The 17500-nt window shown below is 55.1% G+C and overlaps 1 protein-coding gene across 4 annotated transcripts in view; it reads right to left on the bottom strand.

The window, feature by feature from the left end:
• The window catches only part of LOC105472187 (SPNS lysolipid transporter 3, sphingosine-1-phosphate (putative)), a 58216-nt gene that overhangs the window by 28735 nt on the left and 11981 nt on the right, over positions 1-17500 (bottom strand). For 2 of the 4 annotated variants that reach the window (XM_011725226.3, XM_011725220.3), the window contains exons 3-8: positions 15392-15528; positions 14371-14522; positions 13609-13675; positions 12275-12423; positions 11185-11337; positions 6713-6902 (exon numbers count right to left, since the gene is read on the bottom strand). In XM_011725226.3, the coding sequence (XP_011723528.2) occupies positions 6713-6902; positions 11185-11337; positions 12275-12423; positions 13609-13675; positions 14371-14522; positions 15392-15528 (848 nt within the window). Of the gene's footprint in view, positions 1-5285; positions 6113-6712; positions 6903-11184; positions 11338-12274; positions 12424-13608; positions 13676-14370; positions 14523-15391; positions 15529-17500 lie in introns of those variants that run through there. The other 2 variants (XM_071082180.1, XM_011725234.3) reach the window with 2 other exon arrangements.

Genomic DNA, 17500 nt, shown 5'->3' with positions numbered 1-17500 from the left:
GTTCCCTCGGGACAGAGACATTTTTATCTGTTTTATTCACTGCTATATCTATGGCATTTATTTATTTATTTAGAGATGCAGTCTCGCTCTGTTGCCCAGGCTGGAGTGCAGTGGCGCGATCTCGGCTCACTGCAACCTCTACCTCCTGGGTTCAAGCGATTCTCCTGCCTCAGCCTCCCCAGTAGTTGAGACCACAGGCATGCACCACCATGCTCAGCTAATTTTTTGTATTTTTAGTAGAGACAGGGTTTTGCCGTGTTGCCCAGGCTGGTCTTGAACTCCTGACCTCAGGTGACCCGCCTCCCTCAGCCTCCCAAAGTGCTGGGGTTACAGGTGTGAACCACCACAGCCAGCCACCTATATCTACAGCATTGAAACTAGTATGCCACTTAATTGGCAATCAATAAATATTGGTTGAATAAACAAATGAATACAAACAGTTTGTCACTCGACTCTTCACTCAGCCAGCAGTGACTTACCTCACCCACCCATCCATGTGCCTGACACTGTGCTTCAAGTTGGAGTACAGAGAAAGATTAGAACCAGACCTGGACCCTGCTAAAAATCACAGTCAGGGCTGGGAGAGGAGTCAGAACGTACGTAACCAAGACCCCAGGAAGACAATGCTGGGCGCACTAAAGAGAGGAGGGAGAGAGGGTCAGGCCCAGCAACCAGGGAGGAATTCACAGAGAGACAGTGGTAAGCTGGCCCTTGAAGGCCTAGAATGCTTTGGACACTTGGAGAAGGGAGTGAGGATGGGGAAAGAGGGAGAGGGGAAGCATGACTAGGGAACCAAGAGGGGGCCTGTGTGGCAGGACTGCAGTGGAGGAATAAGGCTCCCAAGGTTATCAGGGAAGTTCACGAGGGGCTTTAAATGTTGGGATAAGGGGCTGGGCCTAGTTCCAGAGGCACCAGGGAGCCATGCAAGGCTTTTGAGCAGGGAAGGGTGGTGGTGTCAGCAAGCTCACTCTGTAAGCCAGGCACAGTGACGCATGCCTGTAATTCCAGCTACTCGGGAGGCAGCATGGGCAGGATCGCTTGAGGCCAGGAGTTCAAAACTAGCCTGGGCAACACAGGAAGGAAGGAAGGAAGGAAGGAAGGAAGGAAGGAAGGAAGGAAGGAAGGAAGGAAGGAAGGAAGGAAGGAAGGAAGGAAGGAAGGAAGGAAGGGAGGGAGGGAGGGAGGGAGGGAGGGAGGGAGGGAGGGAGGGAGGGAGGGAGGGAGGGAGGGAGGGAAGAAAAAAAGAAAGAAAAAAGAAAGAAAGAAAGAAGGAAGGAAGGAAGGAAGGAAAGGAAGAAAGGAAGAAAGGAAGGGAGGGAGGGAGGGAGGAAGGGAGGGAGGGAGGGAGGGAGGGAGGGAAAGAAAGAAAGAGAGAGAGAAAGAAAGAAAAGAAAGAAAGAAAGGAAGGAAGAAAGAAAAGAGAGAGGAAGGAAGGAAGGAAGGGAGGGAAGGGAAAGAAAAGAAAACAAAAGGAAAGGAAAGGAAAGAAAAGAAAAAAGAAAGAGAGAAAAAACAAGCAAGCTAGCTAGCTCACTCTGGCAGTGTGTGAAGAACAGAACAGATTGTGGTGGATGAGCAGGAAGACAAGGAGACCAGGAAGGTGCCTTCTAGAACAGTTCTGGAGAAAGACAGCAAGGCATGAGCCAGGGAAGGGCAGAGAGGACAGAGAGGAGAGGACAGGCCTGGGAGAGGTCAAGGCCTTCGCAACTGACAGTTGCTGGGGAGGAGGAACTGGAGCCTGAATCTGAGGTCAGAACGTCCAAGCATTCTACGGAGGCACAGACAGAGCCATGGGGTGGGGGCGGGATGGCAGCACCTCTGGAGGGTTAGAGTTCTGGCCACAGAGGCTCAGCGTCGGTGGGTACCATGCCAGACCCAGCAGCTTCCCAGCGCCAGAGGATGGATGCACTCTAGCCCTGCCTGCCTTTCTGCCCCTCAGTCCCCATCCCCAGGGCAGGCCTGAAGAAGAGTTTCTCCAGCTGGCTTTGGCGGCCAAGACACAATGTCATTTCTAGATGAGCCAACCAGCTCTGGAGATGCGCCAGGCTGCAGGGTGCAGGGGGTGGAGGGGGGCAGCTGTGTCCCCGAAACACAGCCAAGGAGCCACCTCCAAGAACCAACCAAGACAGTGGCAGAAGCAGGGCTGGCAGGGGGCCCCCAGCTCCAGCTGGCTGGTACAGGGACAGCTTTGATGGGGCCTCCATCTGCCTGGGCTTCAGCCTCCCTGCGCAGTCAGGCCCCACCAGCCCCCATCAGCTCCCACCAGCCAGAAGTGATGGTCCCCTCCCTCAGTCAATAAGCATTAAGGTATTTACTAGTGCCTGGGGTGTGCGCAGCTCTGTTTCTGGTTCAGTGCACTATGAAGGGGACAGACTTTGGAGGCGTCACAGCCAAGTTGGAGGTTCTGTGATTGTTTGTTTTGAGACAGGGTCCTGCTCTGTCACCCAGCTTGGAGTGCAGTGGCATGATCAGAGCTCGCTGCAGCCTCTATCTCTCAAGCTCAAGCAATCCTCCAGCCTCAGCCTCCCCAGTAGCATGTGCCTCCATGCCCAACTAATTTTTTAATTTTCTGTAGAGACAGGGTTTTGCTACGTTGTCCAGGCTGGTCTCTAACTCCTGAGCTCAAGTGATCCTCTCACTTTGACCTCCCAAAATACTGGGATTCCAGACGTCAGCCACTGCACCCAGCCATGTGTTAGAGTTTTGTCTGTCCCACTATTTACCTGATTCTATCTGTGGGCTTCAGTTTTCCAACCTGTCAAGTGGCATAAGTGTGGCTGGGTGTGGTGGATCATGCCTGTAACCCCAGCACCTTGGGAGGCCGAGGTAGGCAGATCACTTGAGGTCAGGAGTTCGAGACTAGCCTGGTCAAAATGGCGAAACACCATCTCTAGTAAAAATACAAAAATTAGCCAGGCGTTGTGACGTAGGCCTGTAATCCCAGCTACTCAGACGGCTGAGACAGGAGAATTGCTTGAACCCGGGAGGTGGAGCTTGCAGTGAGCTGAGATTGTGCCACTGCACTCCAGCCTGGGTGACAGAGTGAGACCCGGTCTTGGAAAAAAAAAAAAAAAAAAATTAGTGGCAGGTGCCTATAATCCCAGCTGCTGGGAAGGCTGAGGCAGGAGAATTGCTTGAACCTGAGAGGTGGAGGTTGCAGCGAGTCGAGATCGTGCCACCATACTCCAGCCTGGGCAACAGAGAGAGACTCTGTCTCAAAAAATAAAATAAAATATGAAAAGAAAAAACCTTCCTCACAAAAGTGTCCGTTGAGAGGACTAAATAAGAGCATGTGCAGAAGAGAATGACAAGACTTTCTAGTCTTCAGGAATTTCCGCAGAGACCCGAGACTGAGAACAAGGGATGAGCAGCGCCCACACTTCAAGAGAGGTGCCAGCACACCTTCAGGACGTGGCGAGAGAGAACGGGGCTATCCTACGTGGCCCCCGCCCGCTTGCATAGAAGTCATGCTCGGGGGAGGATTTATTGAAAGAGTTCCGCTCTTGACCAGGTGCGGTGGCTCACGCCTGTAATCCCAGCACTTTGGGAGGGTGAGATGGGCAGATCACTCAAGGACAGGAGTTTGAGACCAGACTGGGCAACATGGCGAAACCCCATCTCTACTAAAAATTAGCTGGGTGTGGTGGTGCACGCCTGTAGTCCCAGCTATTCAGGAGGCTGAGGCAAGAGGATTGCTCGAGCCCAGGAGTTCAAGACTAGTCTGAGCAACATAGTGAGAGCCCCCATCTCTAAAAGAATTAATAAATAATGAATAAAGAGTGCCACTTTTTTTTTTTTGAGACGGAGTCTTGCTCTGTCACCCAGGCTGGAGTGCAGTGGCACGATCTCAGCTCACTGCAAGCTCCGCCTCCTGGGTTCACGCCATTCTCCTGCCTCAGCATCCCGAGTAGCTGGGACTACAGGTGCCCGCCACCGCGCCCGGTTAATTTTTTGTATTTTTAATAGAGACGGGGTTTCACCATGTTAGCCAGGATGGTCTTGATCTCCTGACCTCGTGATCCACCTGCCTCGGCCTCCCAAAGTGCTGGGATTACAGGCTTGAGCCACCGCGCCCGGCCAAGAGTTCCACTCTTCAGCTGAGTGAGGGCTTCAGATGACACTCAACGCAACAGAGGATAGCACTTGCCAAGAAGGAAGCTGGCCCTTTCTCCCTGGCTGGACGCTGGCTAAACGCGAAGCCTCCTATACCAGGACAGCCTGAGGGACGTGCACAGAAGACGTCCTCAGGACACCCAGATGCATGTCATCTGGCATTCGGGGAGAATGGACCCTGGGGCCTGACTCCCCCGAGGGAAGTCAGCGGGTGGGGATGCCAGATGAAGTAGTCTGCAGTGTCGTGGGAGGGGAGAGGGCGGCAGTGGCGGAGGCCTCCCTTCCTGACCTCCTCCAGGGGTCAGATGGACACCGCGGAGGGAGACACGGTGCTCATGAGAGGGGGCCCCTTGCAGGATTGCCCACCCAGGCAAGACAGCCTGGCTGGAAAGGCAACCCTTGCATCAGGGAATTGGGCAAAGTAAAAACCAGGGCCAGAGACCCCAAAATGCCCACAAAGGCCCCCCACACCCCGCCTTTGGGCATCTGCCACATGGGGGGCACTGACAGAGGGCGAAAACAACTCCGGATACAGACAGTACTCAGCCTGTTCTCAGTCATCCTCCCTTGCCCGCTCATCTCTGGAGGGGACAGAATTGCGAGGGGAGGGGGGATGTCAGGGATGTGGGGTGGAAGATGGAGCAAGGAGAACAAAACCCAACTGTAGCCCCACCTCTTCCGAAGGCAATTTTCTGGTCCTGGATAGAAACTTTATTTGGGGCCAGGCACAGTGGCTCACACCTGTAATCCCAGCACTTTGGGAACCTGAAGCGGGTGGATGACGAGGTTGGGAGTTGAAGACCATCCTGGCCAACACGGTGAAACCCCATCTGTACTAAAAATACAAAAATTAGCTGGGTATGGTGGCACGCACCTGTAATCCCAGATACTCAGGAGGCTGAGGCAGGAGAATAGCTTGAACCTGGGAGGTGGAGGTTGCAGTGAGCTGAGATGGCAGCACTGCACTCCAGCCCGGGCAACAGAGCAAGACTCCATCTCAAAATAAATACACAAATAAAATAAAATAGAAAGTTTAAAAAATAGCTGGGCATGGTGACTCGCACCTGTAATCCCAGCTACTTGGGAGGCTGAGGCAGGAGAATCACTTGAACCCAGGAAGCAGAGGTTACAGTGAGCTGAGATTACGCCACTGCACTCCAGCCTGGGCAACAGAGCGAGACTCAGTCTCAAAAAAAAAAGAAAAAAGAAACTTTATTCGGAAGCAGGGCCAAAATTTTTATTTCAATGGGACCAGACTGTTTAGTTCGTGCGTGTGACGGGAGAAGCGATGGGCTCTGGCCATGGGTGGGCGATGCGGTCAAACTAGTGTGAGGACAATGAAGTTGTGGCTGGTTTACTTTTCCAAAGTCCGGCCTGCTCAGTAAACCTGGGGCACACGCGTATGGGCCCTGTCTGCAGCCACAGGGCCCGGGGCCATGGATCTGGGAAAGGAGGGGAGGTCTAGCCCCTCTGCTTCCAGCTGGGCTGGTGTCAGTTTCCCAGAAGCAGTGGCCCTTTCCCATGTTGGGGGTCAGGCAGGGCTGGGGCTTTGGGGAGCCAGGGACACAGCTGCACACCGGGACCCTCCAGCTCTGGTCCCCCGCCCTTTGGGCCCCCTGTCTTTGGACAGGCCCCATACACCTCGGTGCCTCATGGGAACCAAACAGGCACTGAGCCCAAGCAGGAACATGAATTCTGGCGTGAGGATAGAGCGGTCCGGGAAGACTTTTGGAGGAAGCTGACTTTGAGTTGAGTCTTGCAGGAGGAGGATTTTGGGATGCACAAAAGACGAACTGGTGCTCTCGGTGGAAGAAATGGACGCGTGCAAAGTCTGGGAAGGCGGTGTGCCCACGTGGCTGGCACGGCCAGAGTGTGAGGCCCATGAAAGGGTGTGATGGGATGTGGATATGGAATGCTTGATATTACCGGGATTATCGCCCTTAAAGCAGCATCCACATTGGCCGTAACCAATCTGGGCCTTGCTTCGCTCCTCTGTAACCTGGGGAGAATTGCTCCATTTCTTCTTGGACCCACAATATGCCCTGGCAATAAATGAGTCCTATTTTCTCAAACTAACACATTAATCCAATGCTCAGAGGACACCTTTTACAGTCAGAAAAGCTCAGGCTCAAATCCCAGTTCTGCCCCTTCCTCACTGTGGAACTCCTGGTAAGCTTCTCTCTTTTTTTCCCCCGCAAGATGGAGTCATGCTCTGTTGCCCAGGCTGGGGTGCAGCGGCACAATCTCAGCTCACCGCAACCTCCGCCTCCCGGGTTCAAGCGATTCTCCTGCTTCAGCCTCCCGAGCAGCTGGGATTACAGGTGCCCAACACCATGCCCAGCTAATTTTTTTATATTTTTAGTAGAGACGGGGTTTCACCATATTGGCCAGGCCGGCCTTGACCTCCCAAAGTGCTAGGATTACAGACGTGAGCCACCGTGTCCAGCCTCTCTTTGCTGATCTGCAAAACGGGGATAAGCTCTACCCAGAAGGAGAGATCAACATAATGTACGTAAAGGTCGGGCACAGTGTGAGCCATGGAAACAGGAGTTCCTCATCCCCCAACCCTGTCCCCACCTCCATAGAGGCTCTCACTTACATAGGAGGCCAGCAGGGTGGTCGGGGCCAAGACGAGAGCCAGGTAGAGGCAGGGGGCCGTGGCGAGCAGGCTGGAGGCGCAGATGAGGGGCTCAGCTCTTGGAATGACTTTCTTGTACCTTCTCGCAGCTTCTGCCCCCAAGATGACCCCAATGACGCCGGTCATGATGGTCAATGACCCAAAAATCAGGCTAATGGGAGAGAACACAGAGGGGTTGGTCAGCTGGGTGAGCTCAGCATGGAGACCTTTCACCCTGCTCCCAGCCCCAGGTTTAGCCCCTTGGCTCAAGGGCACGATCTGGTGTCTACAGGGAATATGGCTGTGGGCCCCTGATCTGACCTAGGCCTTACCCACCCTCATCACTGATGCTCCCAGGACCTGGGGACCCTGACCAGGGACCAATGTCCCACTGCCCTCCCCCAGCCCCTTTCCTACCTCATCCCCTATCTCATCCTGGGGATCCCACTGGCCATGTGGGTGATCGCCCAGCACCCCAGGTCCCAGCCTGCCTCATCTCCATTGACCCTTTCCCTCTCATCCCCCAAAACTGCCCACTCAAAATCTGAATTCCAGGGTCCCACTCTGGCCCCAACCTTCTCTCTTTCCAACTCCCAGTACTAAGAGGAATGGAGGCAAGCGAACATGTATTTACTAAGCCCCAGTGATACACCCGGCCCTTGTCTGGGCCCTCTACGTGCCCTCCTTCCTTGAATCCCATCCTTCCACTTCCTGTCTTTGAATCCCCCTCAGGCAGTCCCTGCCTGACCTCCGTCCCTTTCCCACCCACTTTTAGACCCACTTCTACTCCGTTTCGCTTCCCCTTGTATATCCTTCCTATGGAGACCTGTCCCTCCAAAATAACCGCCACACAGGCTCCCCAAGAGTGCATTCTGTGGTGGCAGCAGATCCGTGGTGGGAGGAGTTCAAGATCAGAAAGATCTCATCTCTACAAAAAATGTTTAAATGATCCAGCCTTGGTGGCGTGCACCTGTAGTCCCAGCTACTCAAGAGGCTGAGGTGGGAAGATCACTTGAGCTCAGAAGTTCGAGGCCACAGTGAGTTATGATGATATCACTGCACTCCAGCTTGGGCAACAGAGCAAGAATCTGTCTCAAAAAATAAAATTAAAAACACAGACCTGACCACGTCCCTGCCCACCTCCTGCCTAAAATTCTCCACCAGCTCTCAGACACCCACTAGATTTGTCCCCAGTTCCATAAGATGTACATTGTTCTTCGTGATCTGACTGTGACTCACATCAACTCCAGGTCCTAGCTCTATTTTCTTCCCTCAGACTAGTTGCTCTCCCCTCCCGACTCCCAACCACACACTTTCATTCCTCTGCCTGGAACACCCTTCACTAGTTTTTGACCTATCAAACTCCTACTCATCCTTCAATACCCAGCACAGCCTACTTGGGGATGCCCTTCCTTTGTTCCCTGGCTGATCCCTTCACTCCCATCAGTTCCCACAGCACCTTCTGTGTCTGTCATCAGGTTCATTCGCTGGCCTGGGAATTCCTAGAGAACAGTAACAGGTTTGGTTTCCTCTCTTGACTCTATGCTGGGAGCATAGAGCCTGGCACACGAGAGACATATGTTGAGCAAGTGAACTCACGGATTCCTCCTACAATTCCCAGATGGACAGATGAGCAAGGAGAGGCTGAGAAAGGTCAAGGCCAAGATTACCCAGCTGGTAAATGACAGACTAGGATTTGAATATACATCCTCACCCTCCTGGTCTATTTTGCAACCTCCAGCCTCCTTTTAAGGGAGCTCAAAGGGGCCAGGTGAGGTGGCTCAAGCCTGTAATCCCAGCACTTTGGGAGGCCGAGGCGGGTGGATCACTTGAGGTCAGGAATTCAAGATCAACCTGGCCAACACAGCAAAACCGCATCTCTACTAAAAAAATAATAATAATAGCTGGGAATGGTGGTGGGCACCTGTAATCCCAGCTACTTGAGAGGTTGAGGCAAGAGAATCACGTGAATCTGGGAGGTGAAGGTTGCAGTGAGCTGAGATCGCACCACGGCACTTCAGCCTGGGCAAGATAGTAAGACTCCATCTCAAAAACAAAACAAAACAAAACAAAACAAAACAAAACAAATAAAGGAGCTCAAAGGGAACGCTGAGACTGTGCCCAGCGTGAACTCTTGAAAACAGCAGTCTAACCAGGATCTTTCCAGCCTCTCAGTAGCTCCCTGTTGTCCTCTGAGCAAGCTCCTGGCCAGCACTGACAGCTCTGCGGGACTGGTCCATGCCGACCGACGTAGCTTCCCCTCTCTTCTCCCACCCTCGCTTTGCCCAAATGACTGAGAATTCTCTAAATTCTCTACTAAAGTACAAAAATTGGCTGGGCGAGGTGGCGGGCACCTGTAGTCCCAGCTACTCTGGAGGCTGAGGCAGGAGAATCGCTTGAACCTGGGAGGTGGAGCTTGCAGTGAGCTGAGATCGTGCCACTGCACTCCAGCCTAGCAACACAGCAAGACTGTCTCAAAAAAAAAAGAAAGAAGAAGAAAAAGAAAAAGAAGAGGGGGAGGGGAGAGGGAGGAGGAGGAGGGGGAGGGGAGGGGAGGAGGGGAGGGGGAGGGGGAGGGGAAGGGGAAGGGGGAAAGGGCAGGGGCAGGGGCAGGGAGAAAAAAGAAAGAAGAGGTTTCCAAACCTTCCCAGCCTTCCGAGCTGTGCAAGGTCTGGCTCAGCCTAGTCAAGTGACCCGAATCCCAGATGTATGCTGGCTGCCTCTGAGTCCTGGTCTGAGCTGACCTTGGCAGGTTCTTGAGATAATCGTGAGACTTAGGATTGATTATCTAGACAGGCTGCCTGAAAAAGCACCCCCACCAGCCCCTGAACGGGAGGTGCAGCCAGAGGACATGGCCCAGCTACGAAGCCCTTCACGTTCCCTCCATCCACACAGGGCCTTCCCAGCATCACAGACTCTCACAGCCAAGAGAGCCCTTAAAGATCTGTAAGTCAGGCCGGGCAAGGTGGCTCACGCCTGTAATCCCAGCACTTTGGGAGGCTGAGGCGGACCAATCATTTGAGGTCGGGAGTTTGAGACCAGCCTGCCCAACATGGTGAAACCCCATCTCTACTAAAAACAAACCAAAAAAAATTAGCCGGTTGTGGTGGCACATGCCTGTAATCTTAGCTACTTGGAAGGCTGAGGCAGGAGAACAACTTGAACCCAGGAGGTAGAGATTACAGTCAGCCAAGATTGTGCCATTGCACTCCAGCTTGGGCAACAAGAGTGAAACTCTGTCTCAAAAAAAAAAAAAAATTACCAGGCATGGTGGCGTGTGCCTGTGGTCCCAGCTACTTGGGAGGCTGAGGTGGGAGGATTGCTTAAGCCTGGGAAGTCGAGGCCGCAGCAAACTGTTTGTACCAATGCACTCCAGCCTGGTGACAGAGTGACACCTTGACTCAAAAAAGAAAGAAGAGAAGGAAGGGAGGAAGGGAAGGTGAAAGGGAGACAGAGAGAGGACGGAGAGGAGAGGGGGAGGGAGGGAGAGAGAAAGAAAGAGAGAAGGAAGGAGAGAAGAGAAAAGAGAGGAGAGGAGAAGAGAGAAAAGAAGAGGAGAAGAGAAGAGAGAAAAGAAGAGAAGAGCGAAGGAAGGAGGAGAAGGAGGAGGAGGGAAGGAGAAGGTAGGCGCAGTTGCAGTCAGCAGAGGACGAGCGTCGCCAAAACCCTGGGGGAGGATGGGGCTCCAGGGAAGAGGACAGCATCCCCAGGAGCCCCCAGGACCCACCAGGACAGGGTCAGAGCGGAGGAGGGGACTGCACGGAGGCGGAAGAGCAGCCGCTGGAGGCAGTGGGGAGGCCGGGGTTAAGGGTTCGGGGAGGAGGAGGAGAGAAGGAAGGGAGAACTGAAGGATGTCCTTGACTCAGCATCAAGCAGTCACTGGAGCTCTTGGTGCACAGGGTCGAAGGTGATAGGAACAGAAGTGGAGCCCAGCCGGGCAGCAGACAGCCAGGCAGGAAGCGGGAGAGGGCGTGCCCTAAGGGCAGAGTGCCCGTGCCTCCCCTCCCAGCAGCCTTCTCACACACATGAAATCCCAAAACTAGCGAAGCGACGAGGCCTCCCAGGTCCCAGTTTGCCATCTGTAAAATGGGATGCCCTCACAGAAGATGCTACAGGCCCCTCTGAACGGTGGGGCTCCTCTCATCCCACAGCCCCACAGAAGCCTCACGCCCATCTCCCGCCAGTGCCTTCTGGAGCCCACAGCGGCCCCAAGAGTGGAGAGATGGGGAATTCAGCCCAGAGAGGACAAGGGGGCTGGCCATGGCCACCCAGAGTGGCAGAGGCTCAGCCAGAGCCCGAGCCAGGCCTCCTGCTGCCATCTGGGTCCCGAGCCTCGCTGTCTTCACACAGCACCACGTGCCCCACCTCAAGACACTGAATTTTGGAGCTCAGAACTTCCTCAGCAAGAGCCCCCAAGCTGGGCAAGGTGCCCAGTGCCCCCCGGACACCCTCACCTGTCAGGGTTGCTGCACGGCTCCTGGAAGCAGGGAGGCTGCAGCCCGTGAACCACGCGCGCCTCAAGCAGAAACTTGGGGGCCCAGAACCCCAGGGCTCCAGTCACAAAGGCCATGGCGGTCACTCCGAGGGTGGACCACACAAAACTCCAGCTGCAAGACAAGGTGCCCCAGCTGGAGTCAGGAGAGGACTGGGGCTGAAGGGGCCTGTCCACTCCTCCCTACTCCTGGGCACTCTGGGAACTTTTCCATCTTGTCTCATTACCTTCAAGATTCCATAGGTAGCAATTGCTAACCCCTCTTTACAGATAGGCAAACTGAGGCTCCGAAGAAGACACTCAGGTTACCCCAAGCTCCAGCCTCCAGATCCTTCCTGGAGCACCCTGAGCTCCAGCCTCCCCTATGTTTTGGAGACCCCCCCACCCCCACACCTTGGCTCCTCCTCCCTCCCTCCTCTCTGCAGGACCAAATCTCCCCATCCTGAGGGTTCCCCATCCAGCATCACATTCTCCAGGAAGCCGTCCCTGCCTGCCCCATCTTCCTCTGAGTCCTCCTGGCCCGTTTCACAGCTCAGTGACAGAAGTGGGTCCTGTCCATGTCCTGCCTTGCAGTGAATCGTGAGGCCTGGGACCAGCAGTTGACTCCTGCCTGCCTCCCCCAGCATGGCTGGCACAGAGGATCACGCACGCCATGAGGCTTGGAGAGGTGAGTGATGAACTCCCAGCATCCCCCAAGCAACCCAGAGAAGGGGACAAGGCTGGAGAATTCCGTCCATTGAATAAATAAGGACAGTGAGGCTCTGAGTGCCAGGGCCACTTACGGGCAGGGCAGTGGCAGAGGCAAGGCTGGGGCTCACACCATCTCCCTCCCTCCCTGTCCATATTTCTGTCACATGGCAAGGTGGTGGAGGCTGAGTCCTAAGGGAGGGAGGGGCACTTCAGTTGGTAAGTGGGATCTCAGAGGAAGAGGATGGCTGTGAACATTGGGACAACAAGGGAGGGCTCCCTGGAGGTGGAGAGAGGGGGTCAGTGAGGCTGGGGCAGACAAAGAGGTTTTTCCGTGCCTTGCAGGGCGTAGCAGTGACACTCACTTTTTCCCCAGGTATCTGACGTCCTCACACCAGCTGCTCCTGGAGCCTCCCGCGGCCCCCTCCCTCTGCGTCTCAGCAGCTCCCCGGGGTGGGTCTGGAACCAGCAGGATAAGCAGGATCAAGGCCACGGCCTCCAGGCAGGGCATGATCTGGGGACAGGAGGGCCCAGGAAGCTCAGGGCCGCATATTATCACAGCCCAAGAGACCCCGGGGGCAACTGGTCACAGTACCAGCCAGTGTCTGACCTCTGGGGTCCAAGCCCTGGGAGTGGTGGGGGTGACTTGTTTTTCAGGGCGCTGGTATCCACAGAGCGGGATGTACCACTGTTTCTCAGCCCTCACCACTGCAGCCTCTCCAGGCAGTGGAGTCTCTTTGGGACTTCGTGTAATTCCCATCTTTCCAGTACAGACACCACTCCTTTGGGGTCAATGGGCCTGAGATGGTTGAGAACAGGGACCCTCACTACACTGGCCCTGCCTCCTGAGTACCTGCTGCCCCTAGAGCTGACCTTTCCCTGGCCCAGGCCTCCATCTGCCACATAGTCCTGCCCTGGCATCCTCTCCTAGCGGCCCCTCTGCTCAAACCCCAAGGACGGGGATCTCACTACCCACCTTGGGGCAGCCTGCAAACAGCTCAGGCCATGAGAAGGTTTATTCAAGCCAGGTCAGACCTGCCTCCTTGAAGCCCACCCCACTCCCGAGATTCCAAATCTGGCTTCAGCGCTTCACACGCCAGCTCCCCGGCACTGGGCTGGCTCCGTAGAGGTCTGCGTGCAGCCTGCACTCCCACCAAGCTGCACTCCCAGGGCTGAGCTCAGCGCCCTCCACCATGGAGTCCCTTCCTCTTCAGAATGGTCCTGCTCCAAGCCCATGTTGGAATCACAAGGCCGCAGCCCAGCGGGGCCTGCCCGGCATCTTCCTCAGCATCCTGCCCAACTGCTGAGCGAGCCTAGCTGCCAGTCCTCCAGGGCCTACTCTATGCCCTGACCCTGCAGCTTGGAACTTCCATCTCTCGTCTCACGGATCCTCAAGATGCCTTAGGTAGCATTTACTACCCCCACCTTACCGACAGGCAAACTGAGGCTCTGAAGAAGGTGACCCGCTTGAGATCACACAGCTGGTAAACTAAGCAGCCAGCTTTTGAGCCTAGGGCCACCACCTCCCCAACCCACGCTCCCTGTGGGGCCCCAAATGTCCAAAGCTGCCAATGCCTGACCACCCCCTACCCCCACAATGGCGCCGGGTGCTACGCCAAGTGGCTAAGGTCACCCAAGGCTGGAAAGTCCCTGCCGGTCCAGAGGGAAAGCAGAGAGAAGAAAAGGAAGCTGGACTCACTCGGAGGGCCCAGCGCCAGTTCCCAGTCAGCGTCGTCACAGCCGACCCCAGCACGTAACCCAGACCACTGCAACAGAGGGTCAAGGGCGATGGGCTGTGAGGGGAGGGAGGCGGAAGGCAGACCCCACTGCCAGCCTGACCCAGGGTGCTCCCCCATGCCCCAGGGAGCTGGCTGTCTGCAGGCTCAGAGCTGTTTCACTGAGGAAAGTAAGCCACGTGAGGCCCAGATGTCCACTGCCCTTGGTCAAGTCACCAGTGACCTCTGGCTCCTGGCTCACCCCCAGCGCCACTCTCCCCACCTATGGAAACCCATACCCTCCACCCTCCTGCCCAAGGCTGGGCCCTGCTTGAGTCAGGCAAGTTCAGGAAATCTGGGTCAGAGGCCAGGGTCCTGACTGCAAATCCTGCTCTGGCCTAGCCTGCTGTGGGGTGCAGGGCCTGGCCCTAACACGCTTCCTCACCTCGCCTCCCAGGGCCGGCCCCTCCCTGGGCGGGCCACACTCTGCCAAGTGTACGAATCTGCAGGGCGCATCCTCATCACCTCTATTCCTCCCCCAGCCCATCAGCTGGCGTCACTGCCCCCGTTGACAGATGAGGATACTGAGGCTCGGAGAGGTAGACTCGTGGTGAGGAAGGGGTAGCATTGGGACTCAAACTGCAGCCCTCCTGGTTTGACCTCTCCTACCGATGCCCAGCCCCTGTTCTGACTCCTTTGGGCCTCAGTTTACCACCTGGGAAAATGGACCCATGGGTAATACCAACCTTCCAACAGGGATAAAGATATAGAAGACGGCCAGCACGCGGGTGCGCTCGTCCCTCACGAAGAGGTCGCCCAGGACGGTGGGCGCGATGGTGGCGTAGCTGGCCGAGCCAGTGCCCACGACGCCCCGGGACAGGAAGAAGAGCCAAGAATACTGGGCGAGCAGGCACAAGACCACGTGAGTTCCAGAAATCACCCAGAGGGCCAGGGACCCGAGGGTTTGTTGGAAGAGCCAAGGGGACCTCATGACACAGGACCCCAGAGTAGGGAGAGGGGATCGGGGCTATGGACATCTCTCCACTCCAGGTTCCCAAAGTCACATATGTGTCCCCTGAAGCCACCGCCTACCCCCCTGCCCAGGGGAGCCCTTCTCCTGGGTCCCACCATTGCTAACCAGGCCAGTTCCCCAAGACAGCAGCTGTTACCCCCAGTTCCACCCCCTGCAGAGTCAGGCAGAAATGAAGCTGGTGCGGCAGTGAGAGGTAGGAGAGAAGAGGTCTCCTGTTAAGAAAGTCCACTGGGTCGGCCAGGCACAGTGGCTCATGCAAGTAATCCCAGCACTTTGGGAGGCCAAGGCGGGCGGATCACCTGAGGTCGGGAGTTCGAGACCAGCCTGGCCCACACGGCAAAACCCTGTCTCTACTAAAAAATACAAAAATTAGCTGGGCATGGTGGCACGCGCCTGGTATCCCAGCTGCTCTGGAGGCTGAGACAGGAGAATCGCTTGAACTCGGGAGTCAGAGTTTGCAGCGAGCCGAGATCGCACCATTGCACTCCAGCCTGGGCACAAGAGCGAAATTGTGTCTCAAAAAAAAAAAAAAAAAGTCCGCCAGCTCTGCTCTGCGCAGCTCAGGCTGGAGACTGGGCCCTCACCTCCTCTGCCAGCCCTCAGTGCAATCCCTGATCCAGTCACAGCCGGGAATGGAGCAGAATTGTCCCCACGCAGCTCTGATGGGGCTGGATCAGGGAGGAAGCAGGTGGGGAAGGGGCCTCAGGGGACTGGGCAGAGGCATGGACACCTACCCGGGAGGAGATGAAGGAGCTAGAGAGACCAGCTCCTGACCAGAGCAAGATCCCGAAGCTCATGGTGGTCTTGCGGCTGTATCGGTCGCCCAGGTAGCCAAACACGGGTGCAGACAGCAGCAGGCAGCCGATGAAGACTGGAGGAGACACATAGGGGCAGCCTGGATCCCCCCACGACCGTGGCGGGGCAGACGGCCCAGCAGGCCTGGGGAGGGAAGGAGCCTGACTCAGAAGCCACAAGCTGGCATCTTGGCAGCGGGCCCAGGGTAGGAGGAAGAAAAGATAAGGTGAACCTCACGGTGCGTGGCCAACATACAACCCCAGCCCAGAGTGTGGAGGCCTGGACCCAGCCCAAACCCAAAGCCCAGCTCTGCCGCTTGCTCTGAGTGTCACCCCAACACTGGAGAAGTCACCATCCCCTCCCAGGATGGCGAACGTGAGATGGGAAGTGAATGTGGAGCGTCAGGCATGGAGCAGAGGCCAGTTTTCCGGCTTTACAAAAACACGTGACCCCTGTGAGCCTGGATATGGGGACAGGCCTGATTTTTCATTCATGCACCTGCTGGGGCAACAGGGAGCAGGGAAAGAGGGAAGTCAGCCTGGGCCTGCTCTGAGCAGCAGATGAGGACGATTTAGAATGAGCACACTGGGCTGGGCGCAGTGGCTCACGCCTGTAATCCCAGCACTTTAGTTGGCTGAGGTGGGCAGATTGCCTGAGCTCAGGAGTTCAAGACCAGCCTGGGCAACATAGTGAAACTCCGTCTCTACTAAAAAAAAAAATACAAAAAAATTAGCCAGGCCTGATGGTGGGCGCTGGTAATCCCAGCTACTCGGGAGGCTGAGGCATGAGAATCGCTTGAACCCGGGAGGCAGAGGTTGCAGTAAGCCGAGATCACGCCACTGCACTCCAGCCTGGGCGACAGAGCAAGGCTTGGTCTCAAAAAAAGGAAAAAAAAAAAAGAAAGAATAAGCACATTCGCTGTGAACTAGTGATGATTCCAGGAAGCCAGGAAAGAGTTGGTTCTCCTACATAGGTAAAATGTTCCCTGGACACAGCTGCATTTATACTTTTATTTTATTTTTTGAGACAAAGTCTCACTCTGTCACCCAGGCTGGAGTGCAGTGGTTCAATCTCGGCTCACTGCAGCCTCTGCCTCCCGGCCTCAAGCCATCCTCCCACCTCAGCCTCCAGAGTAGTTGAGACTACAGGCACTTACCACCATACCTGGCTAATTTTTGTAGTTTTTGTAGAGATGGGGTTTCACCATCTTGCCCACGCTGGTCTCGAACTCCTGGGCACAAGGAATCCACCCACCTCGGCCTCCTAAAGTGCTGAGGTTACAGGCATGGGCCACTGCGCCTGGCCCACTTTCCATTTTCTGTTGGGCTGTTGTTTGTTCATATGTTTTGGAAATAAGTTCCCATAGAACATAGTTCTATGTTTGTTTTAAGAATTAAAAACGCAACTTCTGGGACTAAGTTGGCTGGGTTTAAATCCTGGCTCGCCACTTTCTAGCTATGTGACCTTGGGCAGATTCCTTAACTCTTTTGTTCCCCTTTCATCAACAGTGCTATTCCCTTGTTTGGTTACTGAGAGGATTAAGTAAAATAAAGCACATAAAAGTTATCTGCGTAACTTCATGTAAACATCCAACAAATGTTATCTATTATTATTACTGATTGCATAATTTCAATCATCATCATACAGAAGTGTTTAGCTTTGACGTTGTCAAGTTTATTAACCTTCTAGAGAGGCAAGAGTTGTTTCACATCTTGTTTATGCATATCTTCTTCTTCTTTTTTTTTTTTTTTGAGACAGAGTCTCGCTCTGTCACCCAAGCTGGAGTGCAGTGGCCGGATCTCAGCTCACTGCAAGCTCCACCTCCCGGGTTCACGCCATTCTCCTGCCTCAGCCTCTCGAGTAGCTGGGACTACAGGCGTCCACCACCTTGCCTGGCTAGTTTTTTGTATTTTTTTAGTAGAGACGGGGTTTCACCATGTTAGCCAGGATGGTCTCGATCTCCTGACCTTGTGATCCACCCGTCTCGGCCTCCCAAAGTGCTGGGATTACAGGCTTGAGCCACCGTGCCCGGCTATGCATATCTTCTT

The sequence above is a fragment of the Macaca nemestrina genome, chromosome 17, assembly GCF_043159975.1.
Source record: "Macaca nemestrina isolate mMacNem1 chromosome 17, mMacNem.hap1, whole genome shotgun sequence".
Lineage (NCBI taxonomy): Eukaryota > Metazoa > Chordata > Mammalia > Primates > Cercopithecidae > Macaca > Macaca nemestrina.
Note: the sequence above shows the minus strand (reverse complement) of the source record. Positions and strands in the feature narration are given on the sequence as shown.